The sequence below is a fragment of the Gasterosteus aculeatus genome, chromosome 9, assembly GCF_964276395.1.
Source record: "Gasterosteus aculeatus chromosome 9, fGasAcu3.hap1.1, whole genome shotgun sequence".
NCBI classification, from domain to species: domain Eukaryota; kingdom Metazoa; phylum Chordata; class Actinopteri; order Perciformes; family Gasterosteidae; genus Gasterosteus; species Gasterosteus aculeatus.
The window spans coordinates 3,523,503-3,544,355 of NC_135696.1; the positions used below are offsets into that span (position 1 = coordinate 3,523,503).

Sequence of the window (20,853 nt, forward strand, 5' to 3'; positions counted from 1 at the left end):
CCTAAGCCAGATCAGGTCCAAAAGTTTGTATGTGAATTTGTTTTATAACATTTTTTATAAAATTTATAAAAGATTTAAATCTGAAAATATTAAATCTATAACTTAAAATGATTAAACCTTTAATATCAAAAATTCTTTCCATTTCTTTCTTTCTTTAATAAGGATTTTTTCCAAAACAATTCAATGACTGAATCAAAATCATATTTGATCCAGAAATACTTTTTATTCATTTATTTTTTAATACATTCTGGTATTATTTGATGTTCAACAACAAAACAAACTTTCAGGTTCAATTTTGGAAAATGTCAAAATTGGTGATTTTCCTAAAGTGTTTAAAACCTTACAATGACCTCAAATCATGAAGATGGGCCCGGGTGAGCTTTAGTTGAACAGTCCTGTCCTTATTCTCAATTGTTTGTTCAAGCCTCTTTGAGCTAATGCAAGAAAATCCTTTTTTAAAGGCGTAGTGTGTGTGTTTGTGTGTGTATTTGCGTGTGAAAACACCATTCCAAACAAACAGCAGAGACATATGGACTCAGGGGAAATGGAGAAAGGACACATTCAGAAAGACACACACACATATAGGAGGACAAAGGAAACCTAGACAGGACATATTCATGTGAAACAAAACAGTGCAGACCGGAGCACATACACAAAACATGCATATATGCATATAGAAACACACAAATAAACACATTGTTTTTAGTAGGAAATAGTGCGGGTGTTATCTCTGCCTTGGCTGTAAACAGACTTTAAGAAGGACTTAAATACAATGGACTGCTCGACACTGTCTGTTTGACTTGTCAAACTCTCTAATACAAAGGCCATGTGTGTGTGTGAGTGTGTGTGTGTGTGTGTGTATAGGATGGCCTTGCTAGCAGCAAGCAGTCATATTGTTTCAGTGATTGTGTGGATGTTAAATTGTTGTCTATCATAAACAGTACAATGGCATTTGTCTTATTGTATTGAAGAACAGGAAGTAAGATAACATCCACATTTAGTAACGTTAAATTTATCAAAGGACAAACAACAAGTATCCAACCACTGGACCATACTGCAGTTATTATAAGTCAGAAGTCTGCCAAATACATTTTATCCAACACTTATTACAGACTATCTGTGTGGGCAGTAAATGTGCATGTTACCCTGGTTGGAGGCGATCGGCGTTCCAGATTAAGCAGCCATGCAATATTACAGTTACTGGAAGAAATCATAGATAACATCGCATCGCCGACTCAGCGCTCACATTCCATTCCTCGCTACAGTACAATTATTCGCATCAAGATCATTTCAAACAGTCACAGCATCAGCTAACAAAGTAGAACCTGAGGACGCGGATGAGCACTTTGCTGGTATGCGTTCGGTATAGATCACCACCTATAGTGAACGGGTTGTAGAAGGGGAGGTTTTTAGCAACCTTCACTCTAGACACCGCGAGATGTGTCAGCGGGGTCTAGTTTTTTTGCCTCGTTAGGGCCAAGCTAATATTGTTGTTGCTACTTTATGCAAGAACCAAAGTTTAACATTCAAGACCCTAACACTTTTTGTCCTATCTATGAACGTGTTGTCAGTTCATAGCAAACAATAATACTTGTATAATAATACTAGTGCCTGATCTTTCTCGATGTGGTCCAAGAGAGGACTGGGTAAAAAGCCAAAGGGTTGGTTTTTCTTTCTCACTTGTGTGTGTTAGGGTTCGGGAAGCCCTCGAGGGAGGCCTCACTCCTTTGTTCTCGTCCCGGCCGGAAACAAAGATACAAAAGAGTCAGCTTGCTTAAATTCTAAAATCAAAAAAGTATTTAATAACTAAACAACGTTATAAGGAATACAATTACAAAGTGAAATACAAAACGAACAGTAAAATATTTTGTGAAATAGAGAATCCTCTGAGCAAGTCTAAAGCGACTTATCAGAGCGGCTTCAGGAAAATTCTAACAGTCCTTTCCCCGCTTTGGTCATTTGAAAACTCTTGAGGTGTGTCTTCTTGGGTGCATTTGAATGTCATTGGCTTCTCCTTCAAAGTGTCCTCTCCTGGACTGTCCCCTTCACGTCGAGGTGTGAAGCTGCAGCTGTAACCTGAAACCTCTCTGTCCTATATGTCCCTCACACTCCAACACATTCAATGTAGATTCATTTGGCTTTATGCCTCAATGAGTGAATATAACAAAGCATGCTTAGTTTGTCTTCATCTTATAACTAGTACACTTTCCTTACAACAAATCATTAATGATCACAGTTCATCACACTACATCATAAGATCTAAAGCAGTTCATGTGGTCCAATTCTCAAGACATTTGCCTCAATCGGCTGTCTTGTATTCAGTTGTTCATTTACTACCTGACAGGAGAAAAAAACTCCCAAAAAACCCTCTTTGGGGAGAAAATTGGGAGAAATCCATAAAGGACGGCAATTAGCATCCGTCCCCAGGTTTTAACATCACATTGTGACAGAATGTTCATCCCTAACATGTGAAAAGGCTTTCCCTGGTTAGACACTGCTCATGGGCATTTCCTCTCTCTCCCCTGGGTTATGTGGGGCTTTCCTTGTCCTGGTTATAGTTAACTTTTGTTGATTATTTGGCCCCAATGGGACACATGGCCCAGTATTCTCTATACAGTGAGTCCTTGATTTGCGTCCTATAACACCCGTGAATACACATTCGTCCCTAAAATGTGTATATCCACATCCCAAATCTGAGGTATCCCTAGCTGGCTCCTTGATTTACTTTATTTGGTTGGATAAAGTTTCTTTAGTTAAATGTTTATCATGGTGTGTCTCTTGTCTCATAGCAGAAATAGGAAATCCCCAAAAATAAATCACATTTTCCGTGACTAATTCACGTTATTAATGAATCTGGATAACGCTTTTATGGCTTCTGTTTTTCCTTATCATTATCATTGTTATCAGAGTGTTATGTGACATTATTTTGACGAACACATAATGGAACAGACTGTGTTCCGGAAGTAAAGAAGGGACTCCTAAATCACCAGGGCTTCAGATCTTGCCGTCTTTAAAATTTTAGCCATTGCTTAACTTTAGGATTAACTCCAGACATGGCTCTGGACCCGTTGGTCTTAACTCCATACATGACTCTGGACTGTTGGTCTTAACTCCAGACATGACTCTGGACTGTTGGTCTTAACTCCAGACATGACTCTGGACCTGTTGGTCTTAACTCCAGACATGACTCTGGACCTGTTGGTCTTAACTCCAGACATGACTCTGGACCTGTTGGTCTTAACTCCAGACATGACTCTGGACCTGTTGGTCTTAACTCCAGACATGACTCTGGACTGTTGGTCTTAACTCCAGACATGACTCTGGACCTGTTGGTCTTAACTCCAGACATGACTCTGGACCTGTTGGTCTTAACTCCAGACATGACTCTGGACTGTTGGTCTTAACTCCAGACATGACTCTGGACTGTTGGTCTTAACTCCAGACATGACTCTGGACCTGTTGGTCTTAACTCCAGACATGACTCTGGACCTGTTGGTCTTAACTCCAGACATGACTCTGGACCTGTTGGTCTTGAATCCAGACATGACTCTGGACCTGTTGGTCTTGAATCCAGACATGACTCCACAGCATTTTTTTGGGTTGCACAGTAATTATGTACAGATAAAATATACCAGCAGTATTTTAAGTGAAGGTATATCTTTTCTCTTTCAGGATTCTTCACCAAAGCCAGATATGGAGGAGAAGTTGCGTTCGGCTTCCAGTGTTGATGAACTGATGAATCTTATTTATCCATCATACTGGGCTGCTCTGAAGTGCAAATCCAAACTATCGGCTGCCCCCCCAGCATTCAAGCTTCAGCCTGGCAGACTAAAGCCGCCGGCTGATAAGGAAGAACCAATATTTGCTGCTGCCTACCTCAACTTGGATGTCCTGAAAAGTATGTTTTCATTAAGTTAATATTATTTATTCCAGAACTTCCTTCTGAGGGTCCTTCTTACAAATTACTTAATGTAGAGTGGCCTAATAGATTATTGTAATACTATTTTATATTTTTGTAATGTTTGTTCCTGCATCAGTTAGAGCGTCATAGTTTGCAGACGGGCGATATAGATGCTGTCTAATTTGACACAACATGGGCTAGTGGCCTAATATATGTTAGCTCTCCACAAGTGTAATCATATGCACAGTGTGCCGGGAGAGTACACTTTTGTGTGTATCCCGGGATTATATAGAAACATGTCATAGATTAGATTTAGATTAGATTAGATTTATAAATATTATACCATTATCCATTACCACTGATAACATTGAGTGCACCCTTGTTGACGCGTGTTGTACACGTATATATGAAATTCCTTTTGACCACACTTACTTGGCGACATTGGAATATATATATATATATACAGTATTATATGTAAGTTGAAACAGGTTTGTGTGTGAATTTATTGTACATGTATGTGTTTGTGCATTGCCATCCATGTGTACAGCAGCTGAAAGAAAAAGATGTGTTTCATGTCTTTGGTGGTCTGACCTTCTGTGTGTGTGCAGGTATAGAGTCGGAGTGGAGGAAGACTCAGTGCATGCCCAGAGAAGTGTGTGTCGACGTGGGCAGGGAGTTCGGGGCTCCCACCAACATCTTCTATAAACCACCCTGTGTGTCCGTCTACAGATGTGGGGGGTGCTGCCACTCTGAAGACAAACAATGCAGGAATATCTCCACTGGTTACCTCAGCAAAACTGTAAGCACAGTCTTCGTCTTTCTTTCTTGTTATTATGTGCTCAAACATGGATCAGCGTGTATGTGATCCGTAATGAGTACAGATTTGAAAACACACACAACTCTCTGCTAATCCCAAATTGGGCAAAATGGTGGTACATTTTTGGGGATAAATCACTTGTATACATATTTCCTTCCAGCAGTATGGCAGAAAGTGTAATGCTTGTCTTCAGGGCGTTGCTAGTTTACATCCGGTTGTTACTGAAATAAAATGTGTTTTCTCTGTACCGAGGCCGGAACCTCACACTTGCTGGGCTCAGTTAAATTATATTTAATCTTACCATGTTGACATTTGTATACCTTTAACCATGAATTTGGATATATATACGCAATGTGTGTATGTGTGTGTATGTGTCAAAGTCACTTCTACAAGAGTAAAGGAATATATTTCCACTCCCGAACATCTTTTAAATTCACACATTTACTCTGTCTGTCCTCCAGTCTGCTTCAACGAAGACCTTTTAATTAGTGTCGTTGTAACTATGGTTTTGAAAATACCTGGGAGGAATACAAACATTTCAGCATTCACGTGTCAGCTGGTTACTTCATCAGATACAGGAGCTCAGGGCCCTGTTCCTCGTACGTCGTTCAACTAAGTCGATCAAATGTCCGATTATCCAGCTCAAATTACCGAGATGATTGACATCAGGCTATCTCGGTTCCTCGAAGGCGGATCGGTGCTCAAACCGTCTTGTTAGTTTGAACCAGATGTCAGTCATCAGGATAATCGCATGTGCGCATCTTACGCAGAAGTCGGAAGAGTCTATCACCGAAAGCAGTATTTTTTTACAGTATAACGGCAAATAATTTTAAAAGAAGCACGTCTTCTACGCCGACAAGCAGGAAATGATCATGAACACATATGATGAGATAATATGTTAATTTGAATCATTTTTGTCGGATGAATTTAACGTATTATACATATTTTACGTGTTTCATTCTGTATGTCCATCGCAGTCTCTCCGTCCCAGGGAGGATCGTCCTGTGTCTCTAAAGGTTTCTTCCCTTTATTTTCCCCATCAAATACTTTTTCATTGTTGGAGGAGTTTTTCCTGTGTCATTGTGATGGTTTCTGGACAGAGGATATCACATGTGTACACACTGTAAAGACCTCTGAGTCAAATTTGCGATATTGTGCAATATAAATACAAAATAAAATAAAATTAATCATATAATCAAAACAGACTCCACCCCCCTGCGAGGCTGCAAGCCCGACAAAGTATCGCACACAAGTTAACGTTAAATGCGTACGTGTTAGTAAAATGTATAGGCTCATTTTAAGTGCCTCGTCACTCTAATCAATCAGATTATATTTCTTTTAATGTGCCTGCTGGCAGGAGGCTTCATGGATGATCATCATCCAATGGGAACAATGATCTCAACTCTTTCAGAGTATGAAGATAAAAACAAGCCCAAAAAATCAAATTGATACGAATGAATAGGATATATGTCCTGTATCAGCTTATGTATCATATGTATGTGTAGATGACCATATAGAACTAGGAGTTTTATTATATATGTGTGGGTATAAATCATTATATATCCATTGTTCATAATCAGACATTTGATCAAATGAAGCAGTGAAATGTGGAATATCCAGAAGTTTATTAAACGACAAATAAACCAACAGAACTTTACGCAGCGGCTTTCCAGATGTTCTCTGCATCACCACACTGTACAGGCAGGACAGTATGTGAGACAGTCTGCGGGACAGTGGATGTTTGGCTGGAGCGCGTGGTGTTCATCACGTAACGGGAAAATCGTCTTGTAAATAATTTATTCCTTGTCCTCAGCATCTGTGGAGCTCGTACAGGACGTCATCGCGGCTAAGCGGGTCTTTGTGATCTCAGAGAAGTCTCTCCCTATAAAACGTTAATCTTACTGATATTGCTCCTTCATCAATCATCTTTTTCTCCGGGGGAGTGATGAACTAATCCAGCAGCCCAGATGAACCTGCGCCGGAGCAGGTTCATGTTTTTCGACGTGTTGCTATGGTGATTTAGACAAACCTGATCTGGGGGGGTCAGGTTGGGTTAACATGCTCTCTCTCAGCTAGGTGCTCTTCCACAATATTAAATTTGTGTTGAGCGATTGTTGTGCGATATTATTGCAATTTTCTGACCATTTGACGCCACTGATAACATGATGACAATATAATACATTGTCACGACAGGGTGACGGAAGCAGAACTCAATAGCAGATTTCCAAACAAAAGTACTTTAATCAAAAGCCGACAGGGAACAAGAACTGACAAACAGGGTGACGACATTCAATGACGCGACAAGAGACACACATGGCTTAAATACGCTGGGACGGTGCAGGTAATTGGACACAGGTGGAGACAATCAGGGACATGGCAGACAATCACAGGGGTTGACACGACAGGGCAGGAAGTGAAGCTAAGCCAGTCCGGAGGAACCGGCAGTAGTTCAGGTCGAAACACTGGGCGGATGGTTGTTGTTTTAGGTGAGATTTTAGCTTAGTGGTGTGGCCGGTTTTCGTTGCCACTGTTTTTAAACAAAGTCTTGTGCTCGTTCACGTTATTGTCTCTCTTCTCTCATCCGCCTTAAAGCCAAAATGTTCCCACGCCGGAGATGAAGATTGCAGCTTCGAAACCAAGTCCATTTGGACTTGTTTATCCTTAATGTCTGTAGATGTTACCAAAAATAACACTTCCCAACACGGTGGGTTCATGCATTCCCTTCACCTGTCGGTGTCCGCGCACGGAGGCGCTGCCTAAGCCCCGCCTCCGACAATGAAAGCCGACAAAAGGGAAGGACGAGCGACTAAAATGTGTAAAAATGAGCACCACCAAAAAATGATCACACTTGAGCACACTGCACACCTGAACAGTTGAGAGACCTGGCACCACAGGCTCATTACAACGATTTAGCTTTGTGATAGAGTAGCACAAATGTCTAACAGAAGCTAAAATACCCGAGGAATGGAAGCAGCTGTTTGGTGTGGATGTCTTGGATGAGATGTAATGTTTACTTGGGTGTACGGTGCTGCTTGCCATTGACAGAAGCAGTGGTGACGTCTTCCTGCAGCTGGATGAGGAGTACACAGTGAGAACAGGACATGCTTCAATAACATTGGAGAGAATCCTTCCAAACACGGCTATGCTTATGTTACTGAAGATGCACAACACAACACTTGTGGTTATGTAACAGGACGATAATGCAAAAAGTCAGTTAAATGGCAACTAAAAAGTGTTGCCACCAGAGGCAATGCCAGCGGCTCGACTAACTTTGCAATAACTCGTTTTCTGAGTCTGAATCTAACTTATGTTCGATTTTTCAAAAACAAAAACCCTCCAAACAGCACACCCCTCTTCTCATGGGCAATTTATTCTTGTTGTGATAGTAGGCAAATGTGCCGAGCATGCAGTTCGGCAGTGTATTTTTGTGAATTTACAAATATGAATGTTACAAATAGTTTTATGTGTCACAAACTGTTGTGTCATGGTGTTTTAACCTGTTTAATAGTGTTGTTGTTGTGGGTTATTAATTATTCTTATAAAGTCTCTATAAACGTAAGATAATTAGCTACGCCCTCAGCGACGAGCTGTGTTCAATATATTTATCTTCCTGCAGAAAAACGACGGTTATCAGAAATCAGGAAACATTTATTACAAAAATATGTCAGACATACAAGGAATTTGACTTGGTGGTTGGTGCGTAACAGCAGACAGATAAGACAACATAGTACAAGAGGAATAAAATAAAATATAATGAAATACAAGGCTACGGGTTAGGGGGATATAAAATAAACAATTTAAAAATAAAGGATTAAAAGTTAAAATTAAAAAGTGCACCAGCGAACATACAGCCATACTCTACACAACTGTGTCGTGAGTGTATGTGCATGTGGATTGTGAAGGGAGTGACCGGTGGGATGTCAGAGTCAGTCAGTGGAGTGGAGTCAGTGGAGGACCGAGCTCTGTTGATAAGCCCGACTGCCGACGGGAAGAAACTGTTTTGTGGCGGGAGGTCTTTGTCCTGATGGACCTCAGCCTCCTGCCAGATGGAAGGGGCACACACAGTTTATCTCCGGAGTGAGAGGGCTACAATCTTTTTAGCTCACTTCAGGGTCCTGAAAGCGAACAAGTCCTGGAGAGATGGCAGATTGCAGCCGATCACCCTCTCTGCAGAGCAGATGACACGCTGCAGCCTGCTCTTGTCCTTGGTTGTGGCTGCAGCGTACCAGACGGTGATGGAGGAGCAGAGGATGGACTTGATGATGGCCGTGTAGAAGGGCACCATCCTCGTCATTGTTGGGTCAGGTTGAATTTCTTCAGCTGCCTCAGGAAGAACATGGAGCCCAGAAAATGGAAGGAATCTGCTGTGGTGACGGGGGAGTCACACAGGGTGATGGGGAAGGTGGGATTCTTCCTAAAATCTACAACCATCTCCATTTTCTTCAGAGCGTTGAGCTCCAGGTTGTTTTGGCTGCACCATGTAGTCCACCTGTAGGAATAACATGGCTCAAACTCATCCCCACCAGAGATCAGTCCAATGAGGGTGGTGCCATCTGCAAACTTTAGGAGCTTGACGGACTGGTGGCTTAAGGTGCAGCTGGTGTACAGGGAGAAGAGCAGAGGGGAAAGAACGCAGCCTTGGGGGGAACCGGTGCTGATGGAGACATGTTTACCCAACTTCACGTGCTGCTTCCTGTCAGACTTGGAGTCGGGCACCTGCAGCAGAGACGCGATGATGGTGTTGAAAGCAGAGCTGAAGTCCACAAACAGGATCCTGGCATAGGTTCCTGGGGAGTCCAGATGCTGGATGATGTTGACTCTGTAGGCGAACTGCAGGGGGTCCAGGAGGGGGTCGGTGAGGGTCTTCAGGTGGGACAGGAATATCCGTTCAAAAGACTTGTAGATTACTACAGAAGTCAGGGCGACGGGCCTGTATTTATTTATTTGACCTTTATTTAACCAGGTAAAATCCATTGAGAACCAATTCTCATTTTAAGGATGACCTGGCCAAGAGGCAGTAGCACAGTCCACACAAGTGATACAAACAGCACAGACACATTACAGTATGACAAACACATGGCTAAAAACAACATAGTTAAATTAATAAACACTCATTCACACATCAAGTCCTGTGATCCTGGGCTTGGAAAAGGGATGATGGTGGAGGTTTTGAAGCAGGCTGGTATGTGGCACGTCTCTAGGGAGGTGTTGAAGATGAGAGTCAGTGTGTTTACATGATGGTATAATTTGAATCTTTGCTTAGTCGGACTATGCTATCTTTCGGGGCAAGTCTTATTATCCCAATATACATGGCAGTGAATAAATCGAATCATTGGCCGAAAGCATGTCATATATGATAGGTGGCGCTGTTTTCATTACAACTAGTTGTGATACAGCCATTTCCGCTTGACCTCTTCACCACTACCAACAACAACAAACAACAACATCAACATTACGAGAAAGATGCTCAAAGACGATTGACAATGACGCGACCAGTGGCAGGAGACACACAGCTTAAATACACTAGGGAGGTGCAGGTGATTGGACACAGGTGGAAACAATCAGGCAATCACAGACAATGACAGGACAAGGCAGAAAGTGAAGTTACCCAGGGAGACAAGAAGCCGAAAACTACAAAATAAGACAGGAAATAAAACCACACCGTGACATCCCCAAGGACAATGACTAAGGATTGCGGGTTGGTCCGCTCCACACGCCGTATCTGGTCGGGCGAGTGACCGCGTTGCCTCTTGCACTTTGCCAGGCGGCGGCATGTAAACACAAACTCATGGGGGGAGTAAAAGGGTTTGTTATGGCTCTGCGCCAGTATGACGCTGTGTGAAAAATGCATACCGTAAGGAAATTTGAAAGCGGTATAACAGCCCCAGTATGAAGAATTTGTGGGGGTCACTGTGATCTCAAACTGCTCTTTGTGTCGGTGTTTGTGTGTGTGTGTGTGTGTGTGTGTGTGTGTGTGTGTGCGTGTTGTGTTACAATGGTGAGCTCTCTTCGAGGTCAAAACAATTGGTCAGCTTTAATCATATCCTCATTAGGATGAGAGGGAGAGAGACAATCAAGTTATTAAAGAGGCTTGAATGGGAGTCATTGAGACTAATTAGTTTCTATTCATGCTTTTCAACTCAATGATTGAAAGCATGAAGTGGCTCTCAGGGTTTCACTACTATTCAGCAGTCTGTAAGAGTCTTCCTCAGTGCCATGTGAGAACTAAGCCTCGCTCCATTATGCTTTCTGTTCTTCAAGTGGGAATCCTTCACATTTTTCCACATTGTATTCATTTTGAAATGTGCTCGTTTTCCCAGTGATTCAAGCATCAGACTGAACTCAGACTAACTTGAAGAGTCATCGTCCTTGTTAAAAGAATGTGTGAAATATTGCCTTTGTGTGATAGACTACCTTTTATTGATTGTATTTAAAGTCTAGGCAAGTTTAATCGACTGACAGTCGGGTCTTTCACACAAGAAATATACGTATGTGCCAAAAACATAATCACTGTATAAAGTTTTTTACTGCACATACAGTTGATAAGGAGAATATTATCATATCGCCGGAGTAACCCAAACCACAATATTTCCTTAAACATAAAGTACTTGAATAAACCTCAAAAGTAAATTATCCTACGTTGGAAATGTATTTGGCAAACACACTACGCAGAATAGAAACTTACTCATGTTGCCCCTGATAAGTCTAAAAGTCACACTAGATGGGAAGAATCTCTAAAATCTCTGACGGGAGTGAAAATGTGTATGTCTTTGCTTCCCCTTTACTCAGCCTTTTTCTTAAAGATAACCCTTCATCAACAGTTAAAAAGTTTGATTCACAATTTAGTGACGTGATTAAAAGGTGATGGTTACTTGTGGGAAAGAAAACAAGAATTTCTGTTAATAATAAGTCTACACTTATTATTGATGGTGAACTAGATTATTGGAGAAGACAACCATGTCCTGATCATCTTGGTAAACATACAAAAAGTGCACCAGGTCTCACTCTTCTCTTTCTTTTTGCTGTTTCTCCAGCTGTTTGAGATCACAGTGCCGATCACCCAAGGCACCAAGCCGGTGACCATCAGTGTGGCGAACCACACGCAGTGCAGCTGTCTGTCCAAACTGGACATCTACAAACAAGTTCACAGCATCATCAGGAGATCCTTGTCTGAGTAAGCGTGCATACTCAATGCATCATCACATTCTGTTTTCCTGGATCACATACACAACCATCTGACAGTTCTGTTGGCTTTGTGCACAGTATTCAGAGCCAAAGGAGACCTCTGAGGCCTGTGTGCGTGCGTGTGTGTCAGGCGCAGCCTTTTCATTTTACCAGCTGAGGTGTTATTATTGGCACACACACGCATAATGAGGGTTTAAATCTATTGTTCCGCTGCTTCCTGTGACGGTGAATACTGCGGGTGTTACTTCAGGAAACACTTTCCAGAATATCTCTTGATTAACTTCACAGAGTGCATACCTGCATCAAGCTTGCAGTGAATAATGATTTTTCCAGAACACTGACCGTCAGTATCCCATGAGGTAGTGGTTCATGTTGTCATTTTTGGCATGTGTCCTGACATTAGAATAATACATTTATACCATAGTTGGTCAGAATATTCTTGTCCATTTTTAAGAATTATGTCTGGTCAATTCAGTTCTCAGTAAGCGTTTGTGATCTTTGTGAATAGGATGTGTAGCTCCGTGCTGAGTGTACAGTTTGGTGACCACGGGATTGTGTCTGAGGTAGTCCTGCCTCCTTGGCGGTTCGCAGCTCAATTGGAGCGCACATGCGCTCAATCGGCTTAGGTCATGACATTCTGCTCGAAAAAGGTGGCAGCTGACCGTTCAGGTTGGGAAAGTATTTGTTTTAAATAGAGGGAACACACTGTGTCACATGGTTAACGTTAATTGACTGGTTAGGATTTGGAAACCGTAAATAATACGTGACTCCATTTCTCCAGTCGATGCCATTAAGCCACAGCAGAGAAAGAGGGTACTGAGAGATGAGAGAACATTGTTGCATTGTCCCCTCTTGATGATCAGATAAAAATATATGAAAACCTTTTTTGCAGGGTTGGCGCTGCTTTAGGTTTATTTAAACTTTGCTCCAAACATTTTGAAGATGATGTGAAACAAATCTCCCAATTGAAATTAGACTGAAATTGGACTGGAAACACAGGGCTGAAAGGAGTTTGGCCCCCCACTCTAGTTTCAGGTTTCAAGCCAGTTTCACCTTTGACCGTTATTGGTAAACCACTAAGCCAGGGGTGGCCACACTTTTTTTGTCTCGCGAGCTACTTTTCAATAGACCGAGTCGAGGCGATCTTCTACCCCTTCCCCCCCGTCGGCCAGGCCTGTTAATAGTAGTTGGGCACACGAGTAGTAGCGGTAACCAAACTGAACAACAGCACAAAACGAGTCGATACTAAAAAAACAACGAGCCTCTCGTCTGTCACAAGCGAGGGAACCGTCACAACCATTCCAGACGTTTTTGGTCATTACCTTACCTTACTGATGAGTTGCACTGATTGGAGTCAGTCAGGGTTGCTTTTGAATGAAATTATATGTGTCCGTTTGTAAGGAAGGATCGCTTATTAGCACCACCAAGTTTTCCGTTATCGGTCACCCCTGGTCTAGACGGACCAGATCTGGGGAGAAGATGCTGGTTCTGGGGACGTGGAACAACGTGGACGTGGTCCTGGTCATGGAATGATGATGGACCAGCTACTTACTCTTGCAAAGAGCATGCAGGGGGCCTGGGAGTATGCTCATCCGGCCTACATGTGTTTTGTGCTCCTGGAGACCGGGTCGTGATCGATCTCTTGGGCACCCCTGGTCTAAGCAAACCATTTCCCACTGGGACATTCTGCAGACACAGAACAACATGCGGTGGCCTCTGTAGTGCATTGGATACAGTAAGGAAACAACCTATGGGGGTGTGATTGTTTGCAAGCACACGAGTTCCATGTGTATTTTAATCAAGACAGCTTTGTCTCTCTCTGTTGAAGGTGTCCAGTAGCGAACAGGACGTGTCCCCCTGGTCAGTCATGGAGCAGCAGGCAGTGCCAGTGTGTTGGTCTCAGCACCAACGTGCACCACAACCCCCCTCCTCCACCACTGCCCCCTCCCAGGCCCTCCCAGCAGCATCTTGGTGAGAGGCTTCATATTTGCACAAAAAGCAGAGTTATGTTTTATCCTTGGTTAATCCATAAAACCTTCTAGAAGAAATTGTCTTTTTACTTAGTTTTCAAGCAATACATTCTCACTCCACAGTCTTTATGCAGGTCAGTATCCAAAGGATAAATTGTCTGTAGCAGTAGAAAATACGAAACAATTGCATAGGAGGCTAAGGAGCACAGTCAAATATTTGTTGGAGCTGGCCGATGCCACACTGTAATTGGCCTGGGTCACCTATTAATAATATTCCAACAGCGATATACAATACCAGTCCAAAGTTTGGAAAATGTGTCCTCTAAAAACTCAGTCCAAACTAAGTATCGCCAAAATAATTGAAAGCTCTAGTACTACACTCTCATATCTTTTAAAAAGATTGTAGCTTCTAAGCTTCTAATTGCCGAACTGAAAAAATGGTTGACAGCTACTTTGACCTGAGTTATGCAGTTTTACTGTGACATTTTTTCTAAATGAAATTCCTTCCTTAATGGTTGTGCACAGCGCTTCGTTAACAGGTGACAAACAGCATTTGTTTTAGTCAAAACAATCTCTTTAGTCCAACTTGGAACATGAGGATGACATAGGGAAGCCATCCTTCCCTATGCTAATCTTTGTGACAGGAGAATGTTCAGAATGGATTCACTGAGGAGTATTTATGGCTACAATGTGTTTGTTGAGAGCCTGTTTGTGTGTGTGTGGAATTTCCTCAGTGTGTGTGTTTGGCTATGATAAAACTCTGCTCTGTGTAAACAAATGAGAAAGCGCAGAATGCAGGGACCCCACAGTAGGAGATTCCATAGCTGTTTGTATTACACGGTCGAAACATCATCAGTGAAAAGAGAAACTCAGCCCACTCCCTATATGTGGCATACTGTGAGAGTGGGATGAAGTTCCACAATGACCTTCCAGACAAGTTATGAGGCCGGTCCATGAAAGAACATTTAGAGAGTAAATAAAATTGGATCACATATTTTCTACTTTAATGCAAACCGTGTTTTAGTTCTGTTGGTGGGCTCAGATCCAGCTGTCTCAGACTGGGAGAGTTGTGAAGTTTCAGCATTTCTTTGAACTCTGACTAACATGTTCAATCTGTTCAATACGGAAAGGAAGAAACTGCTCGAGCCTGACAACATGTTGTGTTACTATGACAACCAGCAGCTATGAGTTGTCAGCCTTTTCAACATCACATATATTCGAAAACAACATTTTGGTTAATGTTGCATAACATGATTACAAAGAAAGTTGTGGCACCCCTGGATCCAGGAACCTCTGCTTTTTAGAACATTTTTACTATATCAACGACATATATCTGAATCTGTGTTGCTCGATGGATCTGTGTACTGACTCCCCCTCTCTAGGGTGACTGTGGGTGAGTGGGAGCACGGTCGTCCTCCAATCAGATGGTTGTCGGTGTGTCCTTGAGCAATACACTTAACCTAACATTGCTACTTACAACATTGATATTATGATAAATTATCCAAATAATTCTATGTTACATAGCTCTCCATACATGTAACATTATATCTGAATAGGCAAAAAATGACCTTTGTATACAGAGTGAGCATGACTGGATTCTGTCAATGTAAGGAGGCAAAGAGGAAGATGGATGATCATATTGTTATGAAAAATATTCATCTTGTATGAATCATAAAGAAGCATATATATTTCTGGGCCAAATGTATTCACAGAAGTGTTCGGAGGCGGCTTCATGCATTGTATTATGGAGGACAGTTTTCAATCTTAGCTTGAAATCTGTGCTTAGGGGCAAATAAGCTCATTACATAATTCAGGTTTTTAAAGTCGTGTAAGCACATGCTGCTCTGCTGGAGAAGACACAGCTTTTTTCTGGTCAGCAGTAAAATGTGCATCTTTGTTATTTGTGTTTGTTCATCTTTGGACGCTCAAACATACTCACAGGAGGCATGTGTGTGTGTTTGCCAGCTCTCCCGTTGCTCTCACTCTATATCTCCCTGTGTTTTGCACAAGCTTAGCAGTATTGAAAGAGAACCACCTGGGTTATTCATGTGGAAAAAGGGAAACGTCACTAGTTCACTTTAGGGATGTCTCAATCTCATAGTTTATCATATAACTGTCACACACAACTTGTATACATACTTGTTGTGTTTTCAAAAACATATAATCAGGAGAGACAAAGTGTAGTAAAAGATAATGGTTCATTAATAAATGAGAAAATAAAAAGTTGTATAAGCGTTGTGTATTTACTGAGTCAGAAAGCTTTTGTTTCTTTGGCTGCACACTTTGTGGCCGTTTAATCACAGGTCCAAAAACCTTATTTGTACGCCCACAGAGCGCCATCCTCTGATGGGGAGTTTATCAAAGAGTGTCTGCTACTTCCATGGATGTGCGTTGCTTGGTAATCAGACCTACATTTTCAGATGTCCGTGCTCGCTCGGCATCGGTGAGGTTTTTGTTCCTTTTCCACGCATCTTATCTGGTAATGGCATTCCTATTGAAATACTGGACACTGCAATCTTTTCTCTACAAACAAAGCACATCGTTTTCCTCTGACTTCAATAAAGAAATATGTCCAAAGTCCAAATTTATTTTATTTATAAAACAATCTTTATTTTTTTAACGTCGGCTGTCGTCAGATCTCACCTCAAATCAGATTGCCAACACGTTGCAGTGATGCTGCTGCTGGCTCACATTAACAAACTAACAAATGGAAAGTGTTGGTCAGAGACAAGAGTCTGGCCTGACTCATTAGAGACAAACCCCATCTGTGTCTCTCTCCTTTCATCTTTGCAGACATATTCTCATCGGATATCTGTGGGGTCGATAAGGAACTGGACTTGGAGACCTGTCAGTGTGCGTGTCGGCACGGGGATCACGACTGCGGCCCCAACCGACACCTCGACCGCAACACCTGTCAGTGCGTCTGCAACACTCCGCCTGCTCCCTCCTGCCCTCAGAACCACATCGTCAATAGGGACACCTGTCAGTGCACATGTAGCAAGACGTGTCCTCGGCACCAGCCCCTCAACAAAACAAAGTGTTCCTGCGAATGTAACGAGTCACCTAACAAGTGTTTCCTTAAGGGAAGGAGGTTCCACCAAGCCACATGCAGGTAAGGAGGGGTGGGGATGGGGGTGGGGGGGGGGGGTCCTTGACCACGATTGCAATCAAATAGTCCTGTTCTCTTGGGAAGTTCCCCAACTGAGTGAAATGACCTGGAAGTATCTTAAGTGGCCGCCATGATAAGCTGATGTAACTCTTTGAATGCTAAGGAAATGAGCATCAATACTTCCCTTATCAACTCCTTTAGCATAGGAAACACTGGACCATCCATTACTAAAGGAAAGAAGATAATGCCAACCCCAAATTACATAAGAGAGCAACATTCAAAGGCATTGCAGACCTACGGCAGTTAATTCTGCCATCTCATCAGAATTCCGTAGCTTAGTCAAAGTATAGTTGAATTCTCTAAAGACGTCGTCGGTTCCAAATCCCCCCCCGACCATCACGATGTTCTAGGGATGTTTTCCCCGCAGGTCAAGGATTTAGGAATAGACGTTAGGAGACCGCAGCCCTTCCCTTCAAACTACTGGAGATGTCAGTAACGCTGTGTCAATACGCGCTGGCTACATGCAAGGTGTCTTTTTAAAATAAACCTCCATCTTCAAAGGAAGTTAAGTTTAGGCAAAAAAACTTGCCTTTGGGTTAGTAAAATATTTTGACTGGTTCCATGAATGGAATATCGAATATATTACTGTGGTCATGGTTAGGCAATGGGTCATATATCCACTAGTGGCATCATCCTAGAGTAAAGTCAAACCGCACTCCCGGTCACACACCCCGGTAATGTTCAGCTCCGTTTAGAGGAAAGCACTGGTCTGGAAACTGGCGGTTGCAGTAAACGTATTGCAGTGTGTAATACAAGACCTCGCTGTGCTAATGACTTTTTCTAGCTGTCACTTAACCATTTCCTCTCCCCACACAGAAGGAAGCACACACACATATGCACACATCCATCCATTCCGTCAAGTCCTGACCCTTTGTGACCTTGTTTGAGAGTGATTTATGAGTAGAACACAGCGGTTGGAATCTAGTGTCTGGGATCTGGCCCTAGTGTGTATTTGGCTGTGAGTGTGTGTTCGAAAGAGAGCGTGTGTGTCTACTTGAACTCTGCTGTGTATTTCCTCATGGGTTCATAGATCTCTTTAAGTGTCCATGACTAATTATTATATATATATATATTTTGCAACATAGCCAGAAAAATTACAATTACATGCCAGTCTCCGAGTCTTTGTCTTGTTGACAAAGGTAGTAAGCAGTGTTGGGAAGGATACTTTCAAAACGTATTCCGTTACAGAATACATACCCAAAAATGTAATCTGTAACGTATTCCGATACATTAACTAATCTGAGTATTGTATTCTGAATACTTGGATTACTTCCACATTGCATTTTACAAGGAATTTATGTAGGAATGCGTGCATCAAATCCTGCTTACTAAACAGGCCTATTCTGGTGTGTTCTTCTGTTCCAACTGGCTGCAAACACAAAAATGTGTTAGACTTGGGCCTAACACATTTTTGTGTTTGTAGTCCCAAACTGCATACTACAAAAATCTAACCGCTGTTTAAGCGAACACGAGGTCATTTTAGCTAACGTTAGCTAGCATGTCAAACAGTATCACAGTCTTTCAACATGAAAGGCGCCGCCACCGGAGTGCGGACGGCCCGTATCGGCGGCTGTACCACTTGGCGGTCAGATCGTCAGCGCCTCACCTCCATGTGATTGCACTAGTCCGGCCTGCGTTCATTCGAAGTGGGCAGTATCTGGCCAGAATCTGAAATGAGTTTGACAACCCTTTTTTAGAGAGTGAATAAACTCGGGAAATAGAGAAGTACCGCCAGTACATGTATTCCGTTACTCCCCAACACTAGTAGTAAGTGCTACGTACGACATTACTCCATCCCTGCATCCCTCCAGGGCTTCATGTGTGGGTTGGGGTTAACCAGATATCAGCTTTTGAAGGCTATTTTTGGGCTTCAAGTGTTATTTTGTCGCAAATGCTCATTTCTATAAATGACATGGACTTGACCATTTCTATTGGTACATATAAAATCCAAGTAGAGACAATTACTTAATTTAATCGTATTCCTTTTAGGTGGCAAACCCCTCCAAAACAGGATTTCAAGCACATTTTCACATGACGCCCCAAAACAATAACTCCCATCAGAAATCAAACAGTAAAACAGTTTGACATCTGATTGTGGTGAAAGCTCTGGTGTTTTAGACATGGACTGTAATTCACGTAGTAGTTCGGAAAGCTTTCATTTGCGCTGTTATGAAATTTAAACCGTGGCCGTAACTTTTGGCCTTTAGAACACACAGGAAAGTAGTTAGTATTTGTCTTTGTAACGCAGCAGTGTTTGGCTTTCCTGAAAACATGCAGCCTCCTGTCAAACAGAGGATCATAAATGTAGACCGTAAGTACCAAAAACCAGAGCCACTATGTGAGGCATCCGATCTGAACATCGAACATGGAATCATGTTACACGACTACCCCTATCTGTTGGCAAACTGCCATTATATAATATCAAAAGTGAAGTTGAGCCAATGGCAGCATTATTTAGAAGTAAATGTTTTGTTTTTTAAGGTGTTGGTTTTTTAAGCTCCTGGGAGGATTAACCCTTCATTATTTTTTTAATACACTAACACCAGCATATATTTTCCCTATTTCTGTCAAAAATGTAAAATGATGGGAAAGTTCTCTAACACTACACAACTGTTTCCGTTTAATGATGTCAAATCCTGAATCCTGTTTTATTATTTATCGTTGCAGTTGTCTCAGGGCTCCCTGCGACGTAAGGAGGCGGAGGTGTGACCCAGATTTCTCCTTCAGCGAGGAGGTGTGTCGCTGTGTACCGTCCTACTGGAGACGACCGGGCTAGCTGCAGGCTAATAAGACGCTAACAAGATGCTAATGAGCAGATAACAAACTTAACAAGTATAATTCATCACCCATCTCGCTGCTGGTCATGAGTTTCCTAGTGTGTGCAGACGCTGATGAAGGTGGGGAAACCTTAGTGACTGGATTGCAGATGTGGAAAGCTTTGGTGAAAGTGGAAAATGCACTGACTCAGATGGAGGAGACATTTCAATGGGAGAACTGCTGAGCCAGGCCCAGAAAAGGATGAAAGGAAGTACTGAGAAAGAGAGAGAGAGAGAAGGTCAACACTTGACACTAGTTTTAAAATACTGTCTAAATATTTTTTATATATATTTGGGGGGTTTTGTATTCATTTCTCTGTCTCAGTATTTCTGTGTCAGATATTGATTATATAATTTATTAAATGATGCTTTTCAAACTTTGTTTATTGCAATTTCAATCTTTTCCCATGAAAATACACTGTGATCATTATTTTTGTAACATGTATAGTATTTGTGTAAAATAAAGTATACTGAATAATGCATATTGTAAACTTAGTTTTCTGTTTTGGGTCACATTGTACTGAGGTTATTCAGCATTTTCCTTCTAGGGAAAGACTCTCCTACCAACGACCTGACCGTTACCCTTGACAACAGATATTCAACAGTCAACTTTCTCTCAGTGCCAACATTACAGCAGCGACACGTTCCTGTAGATACATGCTGCACAACATCAGGACAACACGTCTCCTTCTCACTCAGAAGGCGCAGCAGGTTCTGGTCCAGGGTGTGGTCATCTAACGCCTTAACTAACTGTAACTGTTACTACTACTGCTGCTTTTACAAATGCTATTTCCAAAAATACTACCACTGTTATTACAACTCCCACCAATACTACTATTATAAGTACTACTACATAAACTATTACTACGGTTGTTATTGGTTGTTATTGCTACTGCAAATACTATGACTACTACTACCATTGTTATACTACATTACATTACATTACAGGTCATTTAGCAGACGCTTTTATCCAAAGCGACTTACATTACACTTTA

At 42.0% G+C, this 20,853-nt stretch overlaps 1 protein-coding gene across 1 annotated transcript in view; it reads left to right on the plus strand.

Annotated features, from left to right (window-relative positions):
• vegfc (vascular endothelial growth factor c) overlaps window positions 1–20,338 on the plus strand; it is a 41,984-nt gene extending 21,646 nt beyond the window's left edge. The window contains exons 2-7 of the mRNA XM_040187528.2: window positions 3,673–3,898; window positions 4,510–4,700; window positions 11,753–11,892; window positions 13,732–13,874; window positions 16,667–16,985; window positions 19,710–20,338. Of these exons, the coding sequence (XP_040043462.1) occupies window positions 3,673–3,898; window positions 4,510–4,700; window positions 11,753–11,892; window positions 13,732–13,874; window positions 16,667–16,985; window positions 19,710–19,818 (1,128 nt within the window). The 3' untranslated portion in view covers window positions 19,819–20,338. The remainder of the gene's footprint in view (window positions 1–3,672; window positions 3,899–4,509; window positions 4,701–11,752; window positions 11,893–13,731; window positions 13,875–16,666; window positions 16,986–19,709) is intronic.
• Window positions 20,339–20,853: the final 515 nt, after the last annotated feature.